General features: G+C 36.3%; 1 protein-coding gene across 1 annotated transcript in view; it reads left to right on the forward strand.

The window, feature by feature from the left end:
• STRN (striatin, calmodulin binding protein) overlaps nucleotides 1-6,984 on the forward strand; it is an 86,134-nt gene extending 79,150 nt beyond the window's left edge. The window contains exons 14-16 of the mRNA XM_011935977.1: nucleotides 2,112-2,216; nucleotides 3,389-3,475; nucleotides 3,562-6,984. Of these exons, the coding sequence (XP_011791367.1) occupies nucleotides 2,112-2,216; nucleotides 3,389-3,475; nucleotides 3,562-3,731 (362 nt within the window). The 3' untranslated portion in view covers nucleotides 3,732-6,984. The remainder of the gene's footprint in view (nucleotides 1-2,111; nucleotides 2,217-3,388; nucleotides 3,476-3,561) is intronic.
• Nucleotides 6,985-20,363: the final 13,379 nt, after the last annotated feature.

Here is a 20,363-nt window from a genome sequence, read left to right on the forward strand (position 1 = left end):
TATATATATTTTTTTTTTTTGGAGACAAAGTCTCACTCTGTTACCCAGGCTGGAGTGCAATGGTGCGATCTCAGTTCACTGCAACCTCCACCTCCTGGGCTCAAGCAATTCTCCTGCTTCAGCCTCCTGAGTAGCAGGGACCATAGGCATGTGCCACCATGTCTGGTTCATTTTTGTATTTTTTGTAGAGACAGGTTCACCATGTTGGCCAGGCTGGTCTTGAACTCCTGACCTCAAGTGATCCTCCTGCCTTGACCTCCTAAAGTGCTGTGATTACAGGCGTGAGCCACCATGCCCAGCCATGTTTTATATTTAAATAACAGGCTGGGTAATTACCTGCCACTAACATTGGGAAGAAACTATCTTTAGTTTTTAAGATGTCATATTTCTAGGAGCCACATGAAAATTCTGTAAGATTAGACTGTTTTTAGCTGTATTTTCTATTATGTGAATATAAACTTGTAATACCTATTCTAGGGTTCAAAAATTTTTTTAAACTCTTTATTTTGAAATAATTTTAAACTTGCAGAAAAGGTACAAAAACAGTATAAGAACTCCTGGCTACCCTTCACACATATTTGGCAGCTTTTAACATTTTGTCACATTTGCTTTTTCACTCTATATATGTGTATAATTTTAACTTCTGAACCATATGAGAGACATCATGCTCCTATCCCCTAGATCCTTTAGCGTGTAATTCCTAAGAACAAGGACATTCTCTGATGTAGTGTATTACAATGATCAAAATCAGGAAACTTAACATTGACACAATACTATTATCTGAGTTACTATTTATATTCAAATTTTGACAGTTGTCCTAGTAATATACTTTGTAAGGACGTCCCTTTCTCTCCCTGGACCATAATTTAATTTTTAAAATTTTGACATACCTTCAATTAGTGTTTTCTTTTTGTCAGTTTTTCTTTTCTCTTAAAAAAAGCTTAACAGAAATCACTGAGGTTTTAAATTACTGATTTCTTTTTAATAAAAGCCTTTCAGAAAGAATGTGTGATCATTTAGGAACCAATTTTGGCAGTTGTGTGATCTGCATGAACCATCAGGGTGGGAGAGAGTTAGAAGTTAGAATAGGTACTGATATTGTCACCTGATTGTGGAGGAGTCACAACTTTTTCTGAACCTTGATGTGTTCACTGTGATATGGGCTTGATATGTGCTTTCCTGTTGCATTGTGTATATAATTGAAGTTTCTTTGGAACTTGCTAACACAAAAAATACAGTTAGGATGCTGACTTTTAGGATTCCAAACCTGGTTCTGTCAAATGATGACCATTTCTATTATGATGAGGAAGAGTGAAAAAGGGATTTAAGGATTAAGAAGCTCTCTTTGTCATATTTATCTTTAGATAATAACGATGTGATACAGAACATTGTGTGCAAAAAGAACTGAGATTTAAATTTGAGAATTACCTCCGTGTAAGTGATGATAGAACTTACTTATATTAAAGTAGCAAAATCTCACAGAACATTGTAGAATGAACAGTGTTAGTGGTTCTAGACTAAGCTTTAGGTGGCACCCACATATAGCAGGAAATTGTAATTTATAAGTATTTCCAGATTTATCAGTATAGTATAGCTCAGGCAATTCTCTTTCCTAACATTGAAATTTTGAAAACAATCACAGCATAAATGAACTAAAAACAAATAATAAAAGTCACATTATTTACTTTTTCTTTTCCTTTTCCTTTTTTTTCTTTTTTCTTTTCTTTTTTTGAGACAGAGTCTCGGTCTGACACCTAGGCTGTGGAATACAGTGGCACAATCTTGGCTTACTGCAACCTCTGCCTCCCAGATTCAAATGATTCTCCTGCCTCAGCCTCCTGAGTAGCTGGGACTACAGGCATGCACCACTACACTCAGCTAATTTTTGTATTTTTAGTAGAGACAGGGTTTCACCATGTTGGCCAGGATGGTCTCGATCTCCTGACCTCATGATCCACCTGCCTTGGCCTCCCACCTTGCTGGGATTATGGGCCTGAGCCACCACGGCCAGCCTACTTTTTCAGTCTCTTAGGCAGATAATTCAGTTTTTCTTTGTGTGAAAAATATCTTTGACTAAATAGTGTTGCTTGTTAATTTTTTGTTTTTAGCAGCCAACTCTTCCTGCCAAATAAATAGAGTCATCAGTCATCCTACTCTTCCGATCAGCATCACTGCTCATGAAGACAGGCACATCAAATTCTATGATAACAATACAGGTAAGAACTTACTAAGAATTGATTTTTATTTAAGAAAAAAAAAAAAATATCCCTACCACAAGTAGACTAATTTTGGTGTTTGTTGGTGGTTTCGTAGTCAGGGAATAGGCACTGAAACACAAATACTCTCCCGGCTCAGTTTCTCTTCATTCCATCCAAATCTGCTAAGACTAGTACAGAATCATTTTGGTTTATTTACTAGTGAGCAGATGCTATATGTAGGCTTTAGAGCCAAGGTTATCACTAGGGACACCAGGAAAAATTCACTCAAATACCAATAAAAATGATCTGTTGCTGTGATCTGTTGTAGTAGTATATATTGGGGAAAAGTGGAAACATTGGAAATAGAGGCATATGGTCATTATGTTGTTCAGTTATTGAATAGCATTATTCAATATTCAATTATTCTGTTATCAAATAGACTTTTTTAGTGTTGCAGATGGAAAACCTCCAGGTCATTGTATTCATTTTTCCATGAACTAATATTTTCTGTGTTATAAAACTGACTAGTTGGTCCTCATTGATTTGAATTGTGCATGGAGACTTGCCCAAGTTTTATATTACTACATTTCACCAGTATAAAGGAAATTTAGGAAGCGTTGTGCTGGGAGGAAAGCACCCTATATTAGCTGCCATATTTATCTAAGTATCTGCCTTTAACATGTTGACTTTTGGTGACTTTGTTTAGCTACTGGTAATGAATATTTAATATTTAAAATTTTTTTCTATATGTTGTATCCACCAAAATTATGGCCACGTTTTCTTTCTGTCCCTTTTTCCTTGCCTCATTGTTTTCTCTGTGTGAATTTGAATTCTGTGTTTCCGCAACTCGTAAGTTGCCAGTAGCTAAAGAATGCAAAGTAGGTGATTAATAATGTCTACGTTCTAATTAACAAATGTGGCTTAAGGGGTGTGTGTAGAAATTACTGACTTCCATATTGTGGCTTAAAAGACAAAAGTGTAATCTAAAATTTGAGCTTTTTTGGTTTTCCGTATCATTGCCATGACTAGAGGCAAGAGGGGAGACATGTTGTTTTAGTTGATGGGAAAAGCTGTTCATACAGTAAGCACACAGAGAGGGACGACTGGAGAAACCAGCATGACATGGTAACTGGCATATATTGACGATGAGGAAAGGCATTAATAAGGAATATCTATCTCTTTTTCCAAAGGCAAACTGATCCACTCAATGGTAGCCCATCTAGAAGCTGTTACAAGTTTAGCAGTTGATCCTAATGGCCTTTACTTGATGTCTGGCAGTAAGTACCTCAACTATGGATTATTTATTTGTCCTTACCATTTTCATGTTAATGTAATTTTTCCTTTCAATTTTTTTGGGGTATAGGTCATGACTGTTCAATACGTTTATGGAATCTAGAAAGTAAGACGTGTATCCAAGAATTCACAGCTCATCGAAAAAAGTTTGAAGAATCGATTCATGATGTAGCTTTCCACCCATCCAAATGCTATATAGCCAGTGCTGGAGCTGATGCACTGGCTAAAGTCTTTGTATGACGCAATGCATCATCTTCACCTTCTAGCTGTTTATAAGTAATCAACTGCACAAAAGAGATACAGAAGACGAGGGCAAGAATCAACTCATCCTGCCCTTTTGTTCTGCTGAAGGAGCACAGAGAACATTTGTTGAAGTATAGTTTTGCAATTCATATACTGTTTTCTAAAACTAAGGTTTGTTCAGGTTGCTGCAAGCTCAGCTGAATCTGTGAGCCTGAGGTCTGTTTCAAATTTCCCCCTAATAGGCGTCTTTATTTCTGAGGTTGTTCTAATTCGCTAGGCAGGCCTGAGCGAATACAAGTTTAGCTTGTCCCGGTTGAGTAAGTAGGGCATGCTACAATGGATAATTAAAAAGCTTGATAACTGGGACTGAATAGAAGAAAACGGGAAAGTTAGACCAAGTTCTCCCCTGCGAAATCTTATTAAACACATTAAATAGTCAAAATAGTAATCTTTATCATATCTGCCTTATTAACCCCTTTGTGTATAATGACCACGCAGTGTTAAGCTGAGTTTTTAATTTGGCTCTCCTTTCAACTGTTCACATAAAGCACCTGGCAAAGTGTTTTACCTGTTAGGGGGAGAAAAATGCAATAATATGTTAAATATATTATTATTCAGAAATGCTAAACAAATAGTATGCAAGCAGATTTCTATATTGTATTACAGTTTTGAATCTGTTGATTTGGTATCATTCTGAAGTTTAGCTATCAAGCATTCACCATTGTGAAGAATAGTTGATTGACTCTGCTTTTACTAACAGATTTAACTTATTCAGGTTTAAAATTCTGTTTATTTTTAAGGGTAAACAGGGCATATCTCTTTAATAATTTCTATTTAAAATTCACTTTATTCATGTGACATTTATAGTACCAGAGTGATTATTTCATACCAATGAATTTTTCAGTGACTGAAAAGATAGAAGTTATTTGCTAATAGTCATTTATCAGCACCCACCTAATCATGCTTCAGATGATCTGTGCTCTTTCTTCTTTGTCATATTCAAGTTATCTGACATCTACCAAGAATAGTTCATAATTATTAAGAGTCCAAAGAGTATGGTTAACTTCACGCAGCTGCTTTTGCAGAAGTACTAATAAAAACAAATGTTTTGTACCCAAAAGTCCTCTATTAATCTCTCTAAGAAGAATCTCCTGGAAATCTGGATGAAAGAGTTTAATGCCAAATATTGGCTAAAACGTTCTGTCTTTCTCCCTATTCCTCCCCCGTTGTTTAATTGAGATATACATGTTTTAATGGGCAGTTTATCTGTATTGTTTCTAGGGAAATCCACACCTTAAAAGGCCAGGCTTCCCCAGCCCAACTTACCTGTGACCCACCTACATGTGGTCAGCTTTTGGGATTCTGAGGACTCCGCTATCTAGACCTAGTCCTCTGTCATACCTTATTTCTGTAGCCGTTATGTCTCTCTTCATACTGTTTCTTCTTTGTCCCAAATGACAGAGACCAATCTAGAAATTAGAAATAAATTATTAATGTCCAACTTGCCACCAAAAATATAGACTGATTTTAAAAATATTAAATCTATAAATATTTTAACCAGTTAAAACAATTTCTACATATTCCATTCCCCACATTTTCCATCGTCACAACAATGATGCTTCTCATGATATGTACATCTTCTTCAGAAAGTATTCTGGTGGTGATGTGGCTAATGATTGACAGTATTTTTGTAAAATTTCTGCTTGTTTGCCTCTGGAATTCTGCATTATACAGGCAGATTTTCTTTAAAGCTAAAGACCTGTGCTAAATTTGCATGATTTTCATACAGGTAGGCTGTAGTATTTTAATACAGCTACCTTTTCATTGCATCTTTGTGCTTTGGTTAACAGGCAAGCTCAAGAGACTCCATTTTGTACTTAAATGAATTGACCTACACATGGGCTATCAGGTGAATACTTACATTTCCATGCAGATACAGAATTCCATATTATGTTCAGTAAATTTGTTTTGGTTCTACACAGTGAAGAAAGAATGTTTCTAACCCAACATTTGTAGAAGGATACTGGAAAATTCCTTCGAGGAAGGAAGGAAGGAAGTTGCCATTACTTGGTGTGTTTATGATGGATGACCATAAAGCTATTGTTCTATCAGTTATTGTTTTAATTACCTTCTAAGATCTTCAGTACCTGCTTTACTAATGTCACTAAAATTCGAAAAACCAAGACATTCTTCCCCTGTTCATTTTATGCTTCATGGTTGAAATTTTTCTGTCAGTGAGTGGAAAATAACCATGAGATACATTGACTGTAGTGCAAATGGAACTGTTGAAAGTTCCTTAGAAAGCCAGTGCTGTGGCATTGGAGACTACAGAGAGAGTCTTCTCTACTAGCAGTGCATGATCTCAGCCTAGAAATGAGCCAAAGCTGTCTTCCAACCAGAGTAGCATATACATGTGTCTGACTTTTCCCCTAGCCTGTTGAACATTCAATGAAAATTCACGGAATGAACAAATTCAATGTTTAAGCAGCCATTGAAATGCTTTCGTAGAGCTTCATTTGTAAATATCTTGTTTGAAATGTATTGGAATAGTATGAAAATTAGCAGGAGGTTTGGATCCCTGCCTTATTTTCATATGCTATGGATACATCTCTGGGAGCTTGCAGCACCCTTCTCAAAACTCAACTGTCATATGGAGCTCATTTGCTACTCAAACCATAGACAGATTATTTAACAGAAGTGATATAATAACCTTCAGTATTTTTCTATTGAACAAGTTTAACAACTTTTGCCATTAAACAAATACTTAGTTATGCAAAGTATTTAGCTTTTATAATCATTTTAGTTATGACTAAAAGGGGGGAAATTGAGCTGCATCACTGATGATGAACTTTGTGAGAAATTTTTTTTTTAATCTGACTTTCATTCCTTCAATATTCTTGCTATAAATTTCTTTTGGAGATAATGATGAAGATTTATTTGAAAATGTCTAAAATGTATGTATATTTTATAAGTATATATTATATATATTGTAAGAATATATATAATATATAACCTATATATATATATATATATAAACCATAGGTGCATTTTACTGTTTTGTAATTTCATTTTTGGAGGTAGTATACACAGCAGATAATGATGAGTATGATGAGTGTTGTGCTGTTTGCTTTTGCAGTATAATATATAGTTCTAAATGTTTAAATTACTGTATATACAATATTCATTATAGGCTAGCATGCTTGTTTTAAAGACTGTCATTCTAGTGTATTAAAATCTGAATGTAAGAAAACCTGGCTATTCAAATGTGAATTGAAAAATATTTCATTCTCAGTACTGAACTATTTCCATTGAACATTCAGGCTTTTTAACAAAAACAAGTATCATCAAGAAGGCAATAGCTAGAAAATGAGAGGTGCCTTTAAAAAAAAAAAAAAAATGCAGCCTTACAGTGAGGATGAAGATTGAGTTGGGGGGGGGGGGGGGAGGGGGGGCACAGAGAGAGAGAGAGAGTTAATGTGTGTGTGCATGCATGCGTGTGTGTGTGTGTGTTTACCAATCTGTGAAGGTCCTGATTTGTGACCATCAATGTCTTTTTAATGTATCTGCTCAACTTCTAGGACTTCAGGGGACATTTCATGCGCTTTGTGCTCTTGAGCACCATATATACTTTCCAAGAATTTTGAATGTGAATTCCTAGAAATTTCAGTAGAGAAAAAAATAGCTATGCTTTAATTATAGTACAGTTCAGGTAGAAGGAGAAATTATTGGTTCACCAAAATTATGGGATCTCATTAATGTTGGCTGAGTAAATGTAACTTTTTAAAGGCTCACTTTTTAATACTTCATGTATTTCCCTCTTACAAAACTGCATGTCATGAAGTTCTTACGTGATAAAGATTCAACTAGTAAATATTTTTAGGTTAATTACCTGAACTAGTTAAAATTCCACCTAAAAAGAGTCTTAAAATATTTAAATGGCATCTCTCATATCTACCTCTTTGTCATTGCTGCCATTTTAACTGAAGCAAATCTTTATGACATCTGAAATGACGGTTGGATGCAATTTAAAAAAATCTATGTTGGTGCTTTTCTCAGGCTTTGTCATTTAAGTTATATTGTATTAAGGTGTCACAAATCAGATTGAAAGGCTCAGAATTAATTTTGTTTTTCTTTGAAAGAATTGCTTAAAATTAACCATCAGTGTTGGTAGTGAGTGGAGATACTGAATCTTTCGTTGGTGTATGTCTGTGTGATGTTTTCAACCAATAGCCAAATAATTATTGAACTTACATGAAAAAGAGTTCTGAGTATAATTTTATTCAGATTACTTTATTCTTTGAAAGTGACTACAAGACTATTAAGTACATAATCATTCATTTTATTTACTCAGAAGTTGCCTCTCCATTACTGTTAACTTGTTTAGTTATTTATATAATTGCAGTACTTTAAGTGTTGGACACTGGGATTCAGGTTGTACAAAGTAGTAGCTGACAAAAAATATGTATATTTTTGTGAAATGTATCAAACCCTAAAGTTCATTTTAGAGAAAGGCCCAGAAAACATATCTGTGTTTAAAAACAAAGGACAGGTCATTCGTCAATAATTTGAATCATTTTTACTTTTGCCAGTACAAACTTTGTAATTGGCCATATCCATCATCCAACTGGATCTTCATGTCAGTGTAAGGGATGCCAGGTTGACAAAGTATTTAACAGATCCTTTACATCAGTTTTTGTTTTTTGTTTTTTTTAATTCTATAGAAAACAAATGTTAGGCCAAACAGATCCCTAAATCCCACTTATTGATTCTGGCAGTATTCCTAAAGTGGTGCTTAGGGGGTCGGAATTTTGTGGATCTTTGCTAATCCAAGCTTTAGATTTAATTTAACCGGGACCACATGCTTGTCATCCCTCTGATGCAAATTTTCAAAATCATTTTAATTTAGCTTCTAATGTCTGCCTGGGTTTTTAACAGGCTGTGAACCAGTGAGTGCCTTGTTAATGTAGAATGATTTTTTTTTCACCCTGGGTGGGTGTTAGTTAGCTCCTCTCTGAAAATGTCTCAGAGAATGGTATTTTAATTGACTTGTAGAGAGCTGCTAAATTTGTTATTATCAGCAATCAGAAAGTCTTTGGTCTACCACACATCTCCCTCCCTACTATCTCTTCATTGTTTGGCTGAAGTTTGCCTCTTGTGAGAAAACAATACAACTCCCTTTCTCCACACACTTTTTTTCTAGCCCAGATTAATAGGTTTCCCCTACCCCCATCCCAACTCTATGATCTAATACCTGTTTTTAGGAGGAACCTCTTCTTTTTAATAGTGAAATATGCTGGTTATTTTATGTTTTCTCAAGTTCAGTTCACTAGAGCTGGCCACAGGGTGTCATCAATTCAGATTCCTAAATAATCCTTTCTCTCCACACCCAGTCATCCAGCTGGTGAGCCCTGGGCCAGATTGTTTGATCTTCAGGTATTTTAAATTTTAGTTACATCAATTAATGTAAATTAATCCAAATGCTAAGTTTTGTGGTGCAAGAAGTTTCTTTTGTAAATTCAGGGTATGGATAAGCTAATTAAGATATCCATCTTTGGTGGCTCTAAGTGTATTATTTGTTTTTAAATAAAGTGTACAAATATAGATAACGTGCTATAGGTGTCTCATGAATTGGAATATTTGTCAGATTTGGGATCTAGCTGTGATTTTACAGTGAATCAGTTAAATTAACATAGTCTCATCTGGGGCTTCTGGGGGAGGAGTCGTAGAGGCGTGCAGAGAAATAAAAGGATATTAGACAAAGTATATGTGAGTCCAAAATTAATGAACCAGTCTTAATTACTGATTGTGAGGAAGGAGAAGTTTATAGAGAATTTGGGCCTCTGAAAAGCCAGTCAAATTAAAATACCTTCTAGGATTGGGTCAGTGATACTTTCAGAGACACATATGTTTAATGAATAGGTTTTATGTTTTTCAGATGTTCAGTTTAAATGGCTTTTAAAATTTATACACATATATAAATACAGTGTTTTTATTTTTTCTTTGGCTACTTAACAGACACACACAAGCCTTCCACATTCCTTGCCCCTTCAAATCAACATTATTTTTCAAGGCTTTTGGCCTGCCCAGAACTCACAATCTCTTTGTTCCAGTCTGGATCCACAATACAGTATGAAATTTAAAAGGCACTTCTGGTGTCCTTGAAACTATCCACCATTGTTGGTGTTCTGTATGCTGGTATATTAATGAGTATTATATCCTTTGGTATGTACACACAGTTTCAGTAGTGTTGGAAATGTCTCTTTTATCTTTTTAATGAGGACTGAGATTAGCTTGAGTAATTTTGGAGTAATCTATCTCAGGAGGTCATTAAGACTCCAAAAATTATTCATGGATTGATGAACCCCCTGGGGTCAGCCTAAGATTGCCAGGTAGTATTTTGACCTCCTCTGGGTTTCCCAAGATCACTGATGTTTTGCAGGGTCCCAGCATTGTCCTGGCATATAACATATTCCCAGAACACCTGGGGAGTCGAGCATACCTTTTGACCTAAACATTATAATCGTGGAGCATCCCTCCCCCTGTTACTTCTTAGGACGACCAGAACACTCCATTTCTGTAAAGAAGCACTGACATACGGCTCTGCAACTCTGAAAATTGGAATCCGTTTTCTGAAATACAAATTTTAACTCAGTAAGTTTTGTATACTTTCAAAACCAAACAATTCAAAATCCACCAAACAAAATGACTCGTTTCTAAGTATCACTCAGACCCTACAAAACCTAACCCTTTCCTTATTCCTAATTGATATTTCACTAAAAGTAATGGTTTCAGTTAGATTGGAAGTCATTTGGGTGAGCAAAATCTGTAATAACCTACTGATAAGAAGGACCTATTTCATAGAAAAGTATCTTGTCCTTGGTGATTTAGCCATTCACCTTAGATGAAGACTGGTCCAGATGCCAGCTCCATATTGACTTTTTCTGTGTATCTCTTTAGATACCCAGTGATGTAAAGGAGAGCCCACAGTGAAACATCCATTAAACAGCACTTGGAGTACTATAGTGTTATGCCATCAGAAGATCTCATGTATGTACCAGGTTCCCAATTCATTGCCTCAAACCGAAGATTTTTAAAAATTCTAATAGCATCGTCAAATTAAGGGTAATGATAGGGAAATCCACCATCCACAATTAAGTATGCCCAAACTGAAAACTTGAAGAAAAAAAGCACATGGAAAGCAACATTTTACAAACAGCTTGTGGTTTGTGTATGTGCTGAAATGTTAAAGTATACTGACATCCAGCTACTTCCCTTTGGAAGTGGAACCAAGACAGTAATCTTTCATGCATAAACAAAATTAACTTAGAGCAAAAGTAATTTTATCAGAAACAGTTTATTTTGGGTGCTGGATAACCTAGGTGAGAGTGTGGGGAAAGAAGTACCTTGCCAAAAAGGAGAAGCAGCTGGCCCTGTGGCTGGAGCCATATTGTCTTCCACTTCAACTTCAATGGGCTGGCAAGATTACCATTTCTGACCTCAAAGAATGAATGGTTCCAATTCTGGCTTGTCATTAGTCCTTGTTAACTAAATTAAATATTTTAAGGAAATATATCAAAAGTATCCTAGAGCCCCCTGGCAAAGTGTCAGAGGGAATAGTTTTCATTTTATTTTAGGAAGCTGTAAAAACATAAGCCCAAGTATATTGTGTCGTCTGCATATGTCAGGATGAAGACCAGGCATGTAAGAAATATCCTAAAGTAACCAAGTGATAATCTCATGAAAAAATATGAGAAGAATTTTTACAGAGTGAGTTCTCTTTTGAATGGTTTTGACTATGCTTTTAAAAACATTTTTTTAAATGTACTTACATCTTTTTCTATAGCCCACATATTTCAGAATATCCTCTTGATAGAATAATATCACTCCATATGATTTTTAGAAAGAGAAAAACTCAGTGGTCTCATATCTTTTGACAGTTGTTTGTGAATAATACCCTCCCCCACAACCTTCCCAGTCCTCAACTGCTATGTAGGAATGCTTTCTTATGTGGTAAATATCTCAGTATTTTGCTGCTTGGTATTTGTTCAGTTTCCTTGTATATCTCCAGGTCGGAAGGAATCAGGCTTTCTCCCAACTATGACACTTTCAGACTTTATTTTATTTCTTTTTGGTCAGCCTTTTAACAAGAAAGACAATAAGCTCCTTTTGTCAGAATCGATTTGATTAAAAAAAAAAAGACTACGCTCCTTATTTCTCATTGCTGTAGAATACTTAGGAATACGCATCTACTAATTACAATTTAAAAGTAAGAGAATCTTTAGAAACATCATTGCTTTCTGGAGGTAGAAATTTTGAACTTGAAGGTCGCAGTTCCAGGCAATTTTGTGCCCTTGAGGTGTCCAATTGATAATATAGCTTGCCTCTGCTAATAAATACACAAAAGTTTTATTTCCTGTGATTTTCAGAAATTATTTTTGGAATACAAAGATTAATAAGGAATATGTGATGTTTATCTCCTGCATTATCTTTCAAAATCTTCTGGATATTTTTTGAGGCACGAGGAGCAGGTAATGAGATTTTTTTTCCAAATGCCTTGATTCTCTCCCTTAACCCAGGTTTTGCATATTATGCATTGCTCATTTGTCACCTACAAAAATAAAGGTTATTGATTGATTGTTTGCTTCTGTCTGTATAAGCTCCCTAAGGCACAGATCATGTTTGTTTTTCTTACTTTCTTCTTAGCACTGTGCCTGGTGCCTTGCCATATCAAAGGTACCCTATAAATATTTGTTGGCTGAGTAATCAGAGAGCCCATTTCAAAATCTAAATCTATCCAAATCATGAAAGACCAAAAAAAAAAAAGAAAATCTCTGACAGCTGATGCTCAAATGCATTTAGTTCTGTAGAGCTTATCCTGAGATTGAGGTCTTCACCTTGACTGGGGAGGAATTTGGACTTCACAGGTGGCAACAAAATGCCTGAGTAGCAACCTCTTTATACTGCACAGCTCCAGTCCTGCCTGCATGAAAACTGAGCAGAGCATGTTGGGGACAGGAAGGTGTCCCTAAACCCTGTTGATGACCTCCCATCTATCCCTGCACACCCATATCTCCTCTGCTCATCCCCTGTTCCCCACTGGCCTCTGATCAGTTGACAGGGAGCTTTTCTAGCCTGGAACCTGAGCCTAGTTTGATTGTCCTGGGCTCAGAACAGGTCCACTTCCACACTCTCTTGCAACCCACAGATGGCCCTACTGACTGCTGTTGTCCAAGGAGAAAGAAAGAGGAACCTCCCAGTGGAATCTTGTCAGGAAAGGCATCCCTCTGGGGAGCTTTCTTTGGAGATGAAAACTCTGGACAAAGTCCTCAGGATGCTCTCAGGTTGGTTTTTGTCTTGAAGATTTTATAGTAATTATACCAACGTTTTTTAACTCTCCTAGGAACATCTCTGTCATTGGTTTTCTGACAGCACTCCAGCAGGGCCCAAGGCTTTAGCTGAACAGGGCAGTTGTTTTAGGAATAGTCAACAAGTTAGAGACCAATTTAATGTTTAAATCATTAAAAGAATCATCAACAGCAAATTACATATGAAATATTCAATGAATAATCTCAATATTAAACTTATATACCATGTAAGAACTGTCATTAAAATTACTAAAAATATGATTCCTTTAAGATCAGTTCAACACGGAAGAAAGAGCAGGAATTTGGCCTGGAGTTAGGACATTTATTGTCTATTAGATTTTAGACAAGCCTGCTCTTCTAAATTGGCTTCTCATCTATGAAATGGGGATAATAGATCTGCCTAATTAGGTTGATTTGAGATAACGGATGTAAAACACCTAATAAGCATCCAGCAAATAACTATTGTTCACTCTCTGAATACAGACCTCTGGTCATGTAGTTGTGTCACACTCCTGATAGCTTCTAGAACATCAGGGTTTTAGGAGAGAGAGGATAAAATGAACATCAAGAGTAGCAGAAGACTACTTTCCTTAATATTTGAGTGCCAGCTATATGCCAGAGAGTTCTAGTTGCTGGCAGTCAGCAGTAAACAAAAACTGTATCTGATGCAGCACATTCCAGGCGGGGGAACAAGTGAAATATATGGAATATTAGTGATAAGTGCAGAGGGAAAAAAAAAATAGAGCAGGGAAGGGGGGTGGTTTGTTGTTTTTCAGGTTAAGAAAGTGACACAAATTATTTAAATGCAGAAAATTAATAAATGCATAAAGATACATAATGACAAAACTAATCATGTCCTATCATACCCCTTCATTCCTACCTCCCTGATATGTATCTTTCTAATTATTCATACAAATATGTATACCAAATTATTACATATGGGGTTTTATTCTACATGTTACACTGTACTTGCTTTTTCTAATATAATGTGTATCATGAGCACCTTACAAATCTATAAAGGTATCTCAGATTTCTCTAAGTACACACAGTCTAACATTAATGAGAAGATATTTTGGTGGGCAGTTTGCTTTAAATAAATGGGATCATGTACATTCTCTGCATCTTGCGTTTGTCATTTAACAATATATGATGGGAATTTCTCTAAGTCTATCATAGCTCTTATTTCCTTTTTATTATTACAATAAACATTCCTGTGTATATGTTTGTCACTATGATGGTTTTACATCTGCGGAATAGATTCCCTGGAGTAGGATTGCTGCATTGAGGAATATGTATATTTAAATTTTTAACTAAATATTGACAGATTGTTTCCAAAAGTGGCCAGAACAGTTTGTATTTCCACCAGTAAATGTATAAAAACACTTTTCTCTTAATACTCATGGCAATAACTATTGTAACATTAAAAAATACATAGAAAAAAGAAAAAAATCCTGGCGGATGTAGTGATTTTTCAGTGTTATTTTGATTTCCATTTTCCTGACTACTATAAATGTAGACATCTTTTCAAATGTTTGTTGGTCATTTGGATTGCACTTATAACTGAATTATCTATTAGTATCTCAAAGTTCTGTAAGTTAGAACTCCAGGGAAACTCAACTGGGCTCTCTGTTCAAGGCCCAACAAGGCTGAACTGAAAGTGTCTTCCATGGTGGGTACCTAGCTAAAGCTCTGAGGAGGAATTCACTTCCAACTTCATTAAAGTCAGAGGATGGAGGTCCCTGTCTCCTAGCTGACTGTCAAATCTGATCCCTTAGAGGTTGCTCCATGGTCCCTTGCACGTGGTTCCTTCCACCTTCAAAGCTTGCCAGGGTGCATCAAATTCTTTTTATACTTTGACTCTACTTCTACCAGCAAGAGAAAACTGCTTTTAAGGGCTCTTGTGACTAGTTTAAGCACACCCAGGTACGTTAAGGTCAACTGATTAGTAGCTTTAATTACGTCTGCTAAGTCCCTCTGCCCTGCAATGTAGCATCACCCGTGGAAGTAACATGAGGGGCAGAGTTCATGGGGGCCATCTTAAGAGTTCTGCCTACCACAAATATTCTTAGTTATACCTTTATACACATGTTTTAATTTTTATTCTTGTTTTTGGTCCATGTGTTTCTACTGTTTGTCTTTTTAATTAGTTTGTAAAAGCATTTTGTATATTGTACAATATATATTCAGATTTTCTGCTCTTGGATGCAAACTTTTTTTTCAACTCTTGTAAGTTGTCTGCTGACCACATTCATAAGTACTTTTTCCAAATAAAACTTTACCATTTGAATTTCACTTGAGTGAATTGCATATTTGCATTTAACATGTTTATTTTGTCATTCATTTTTATTAAAATTTTGCCCATGTTTCCACTGTGTTTTTTAAAATTTGCAGGTGCTCTTTTTATACTACCTGTAAACCCTTTTTCTTATTATTTGCAAGTGTTTTTCTCCAAAACTATATTATTTTTGTTGACCATGTTTATAATACCTTTTCTCATTTTAGAACTTTATATTAGGGCTGGGCAGGGTGGCTCATGCCTGTAATTTCAGCACTTTGGGAGGCTGAGGCAGGAGTATTGCTTGAGCCCAGGAGTTTGAGACCGGCCTGGGCAACATAGTGAGACCTCATCTCTGCATACAATTTGTAAAATACTAGCTGAGCATGGTGGTACACACCCATAATCCCAGTTACCCTGGAGGGTGAGGTAGGAGAATCGCTTGAGCCCAGCAAGTGGAATCAAGATGGCTCCACTGCACTCCAGCCTGGGCGACAGTGAGACCATGTCCCAAAAAAAACCAGAAAAGCCCAGAAAACTTTTTATTAGTAGATCTTCAAGTATACTTACATATAAAATATAGACATTTGTGACTATAAAATTTTAGAAGTATTCTGTATTGATTAAGAAGGTTTCCATTCCTGGGTGGCATGTATAAGCCACTAGAATGGCTTCTACATTTTTTGTTTTTTGTTTTTGGTTTTCTACATTTATGTCTTTACTCCATTTGTATTTGGGAGTGTGTGTGTGTGTAGAATGCAAGCATTCAACTAAATTTTCTTCCAAGTGGGTTGCCAATGCAGCACTCTAAACTACCTTTTCCCAATGAATTGAAACACCAGCATTGTCATATATTGTTTATATATTTAATAAGGTTTATTTCTCAATATGTCATGCTGTTTCACTTACAGTTCTCCTTTCATATGACAACATCATATGTATTCAGTTATTGGTGGCTTTATAATATGGTCAGGGGAGCTTTTCCCCTTGCCAAGCCCCTGCCCACTGTTCTTTTTCCTGCCTTTTTTGGCTATCCTCAGCATTTGAAGTATGTGATAATGTAATCCAATTTAATCAAATTAGGAGTTAAAAGTACATTAAATTTACATATAAAGTTGGGGAAGTTTGGCCCACGATACTGTCTTCCCATCTAAGAACATCATATCATTTTCTGTTTGGATCTCACTTATATCTTTAGTAAGATTTGAGAGTTTTCTTTAAGTTCTTTGCCTTTAAAACATTTTAAATATGTTCTTATTTTGGTCACTATTGTGACCATTTTCATTTATAAGGGCTTATTACAAAGAAAGAGAGGGGCCAGGTACATGGCTCATGCCTGTAATCCCAGCCCTTTGGGAGGCTGAGGTGGGAGGATTGCTTGAGCCCAGGAGTTCCAGACCAGCCTGGGCAAAATAGCAAAATGCCATCCCTTTAAAAAAAAATAAAAAATAAAAAATTTAGAAAATAAATTTTAAAATACACAGAGAAAATCTCTTTTTGTATGCTTATATACAAGAAACATTGTATATGCTTACTAAATCTCATGAATTCTAGCACTTTAGAGTCTCTTGAGATTTTTAGAAATACAATTAGGACATTTACGAAAATAATTTGATCTTGTCTTTTTCAATGTTTGACAGATTCCTTTCTGAAATTTTTATTGTCTAGAAACTCCAGTATGGTGTTGAGTCATAATGGTGAAAGTAGGCCTCCCTGTCTGTTATTAACTTTAGTTGAAATGGTTTTGGTATTTAGTTATTAGAGTATTTTACTTGTTATTTGGTAAATATCTATTTTATTTAAATAGGTTCTTTCCTGTTTTGTCAGGAGATCTTATTTTAAGAATGGCTGCTGAATTTCATCAAATGCCTTCTTAGCATCTTTTGATGTGATCATGAGTTACTCTTTAAGCTGTTGACTAACCAGATTGTGTGTATGAAGTTGACATTAAAACATGCTTGCCTCCTTGAAATAAAGCCTATTTGGTCATAATATGTTGTTCTTTTCATATAAGTCCTTGTTTCCGTTGCTGATCTTTTATTTGGAGCTTTAGCATATTCACAGATTAGTCTTACCGTTTTATTTAAAGGTCTCTACCTTCAACTCTTCTTTATTCCTTCATTTTAAGTGTGTTTCCTATAAGCTGCCTATTTCTAGGTCTTCCAGGAAAGAAAGTGGCTGGTAGCTTCTTTCAGTGGATGTATTGGGTGTTCACTGATTTTGTTTTATTATGTTCATTATTTTACTTCATTGTTTATTTTCGTTTTTGCTGGATTGATCAAGTCGTTATTCACTTCCTGTCTTTCTCATGTTAATGTGGGATTTCTGCTGTGCGTTTCTCTTTCAAAATTATCTTCGTTCATAATCAAATATTTTCCTGCTACTATATGAAAAAAGGGAGTCACTCTAATCTACACTAACCCCCTACCAATCTGAAAAAAAAAAAAAAATGTGATTTTTAGAATACTTTGACTTCCTTTGCCTCTCCAAAATAAGTGATGCTTAAAGATGCTGTTACTTTCCCTTTCCCCATTCTCTGCCTCTTAGATTTTACTGTTATAATTTAATTTCTATGCTTTTAGACTACTTAAATTTCCATTTCGGGATCTTATATCAATGATGTTAGTATTTTCCTCACATATTTCCAGATAGTCTGTCATTATTTTGATAGAGATGTGGCCGGGCGCGGTGGCTCAAGCCTGTAATCCCAGCACTTTGGGAGGCTAAGACGGGCGGATCACGAGGTCAGGAGATCGAGACCATCCTGGCTAACATGGTGAAACCCCGTCTCTACTAAAAAAAAAATACAAAAAACTAGCCGGGCGAGGTGGTGGGCGCCTGTAGTCCCAGCTACTCGGGAGGCTGAGGCGGGAGAATGGCGTAAACCCGGGAGGTGGAGCTTGCAGTGAGCTGAGATCTGGCCACTGCACTCCAGCCTGGGTGACAGACCGAGACTCCGTCTCAAAAAAAAAAAAAAAGAGAACCAGTCATATCAGTGTTTCTTAAGCATTTTGGCATTTTAGGTGGGACAATTCTTTGTCATGTAGAACTGCCTCTCATGCATTTCATGTCATGTAGAACTGCCTCCCCTCCCCTCGCCTGCCCTCCTTTCCCCTCCCCTCCCTTCCCCTTGCCAGATGAGAACACAACAAGAAGGGAGCTATCTGTAAGCCAGAAAGAGAGCCTCACCAGAACTCAACCATGGTGGCACCTTCATCTTAGACTTCTAGCCTTCAGACTGTGAGAAATAAAATTTGTTTATTTAAGTCACCCACTTTATCATATTTTGTTATGGAAGCCCAAGCTGACTATACAGACGGCAAAGGAAGTCTTCCTAGAGGCCCTGCAGCAGACTTCCCACATATCTCATTGGCCGGAACATTGGCCTCCTCTACATTTAAGGGATGTTGAGAAAAAGTATCTCACTTTTCTGCTTCTACAGGAAATAACAAGTGCCAACCAAGAAATTCTGTTAGCCACAACTCTCTTTAGTCCTTCATTTCTGTTTTGCAATTTCCCTGTTAAAATAATTAATTGGGAGCCATTAGGCTGAGACACCTCCAGCACCTTGGGTTCTTATGTAAACACAGTGTAAACAGTAAAATGAAACTTAACCAATCAGAAACTGCCAACTAACTTCTAATAAGGGACTGCCCACTTTAACCAAACAGTTATTTTCTTCATCTTGCTTCCTTGAATACTGTATTAGTCACAGTTCTCTTCAAGGGACAGAACTACTAAGATATATATATATGTGTGTGTGTGTATATGTGTATATATATGTGTATATGTGTATATATATGGGAGTTTATTAAGTATTAACTCACACTCTCACAAGGTCTCACAATAGGCTATCTGCCAGCTAAGGAGCAAGGAAAGCCAGTCCAAGTTCCGAAACTTGGAGTCTGATGTTTGAGGGCAGAAAGCATTCAGCATGGTTGAAAGATGTAGGCTGGGAGGCTAGGCCCATTTTGTCACTTCACGTTTTTCTGCCTGCTTTATATTCGCTGGTGGCTGATTAGATGGTGCCCACCCGATTAAGGGTGGGTCTGCCTTCCCCTGCCCACTGACTCAAATGTTAATCTCCTTTGGCAACACCCTCTCAGACACACCCAGGATCAATATTGCATCCTTAATCCAATCAAGTAGACACTCAGTATTAACCATCACAAACACTTTATACCTTTTTACCTCCTCAGTGGAGTGCTGAACTGCTTGCAATCTGGTGCTGCCTGATTTATGAATTGCTGAATGCTCAAATAAACTCGTTAAAATTTTGATGCACCTAAGTTTATCTTTTAATATCTCCCCCATAATTTGTTACTGATTATAAAAAGTAATAAATGTAATTTGTAGACCAAGTCCTAATATCCTGACTCTTGAAAACAGTGCTTCACCTACAGAATGGAAGAAGAATTTTGCAATCCAACTGACAAAGGTCTAGTATCTGGAATCTACAAAGAACTTAAACAAATTCATAAGAAAAAAACCCCATCAGAAAGTAGGCAAAGGATATGAACAGACACTTCTCAAAAGAAGACATTTATGCAGCCAGCAAACATGAAAAAAAGATCATCATTGGTCATTAGAGAAAAGCAAATCAAAACCACAATGAGATACCATCTCACTCTAGTCAGAATGGCAATTATTAAAAAGTCAGGAAACAATAGATGCTGGAGAGGATATGGCGAAACAGGAACGCTTTTACGCTGTTGGTGGGAGTGTAAACTGGTTCAATCATTGTGGAAGACAGTGTGGCAATTCCTCGAGGATCTAGAACCAGAGAGAAATACCATTTGATCCAGCAATCCCATTACTAGATATATACCCAAAGGATTATAAATCATTCTATAAAGACACATGGACACATAGGTTTATTGCAGCCCTATTTAAAATAGCAAAGACGTGGAACCAACCCAAATGCCCATCAATGACAGACTAAAGAAAATGTGGCACATAAACACCATGGAATATTATGCAGCCATAAAA

Source organism: Colobus angolensis, unplaced genomic scaffold (assembly GCF_000951035.1).
Source record: "Colobus angolensis palliatus isolate OR3802 unplaced genomic scaffold, Cang.pa_1.0 Scaffold15, whole genome shotgun sequence".
Classification (NCBI taxonomy): Eukaryota; Metazoa; Chordata; class Mammalia; order Primates; family Cercopithecidae; genus Colobus; species Colobus angolensis.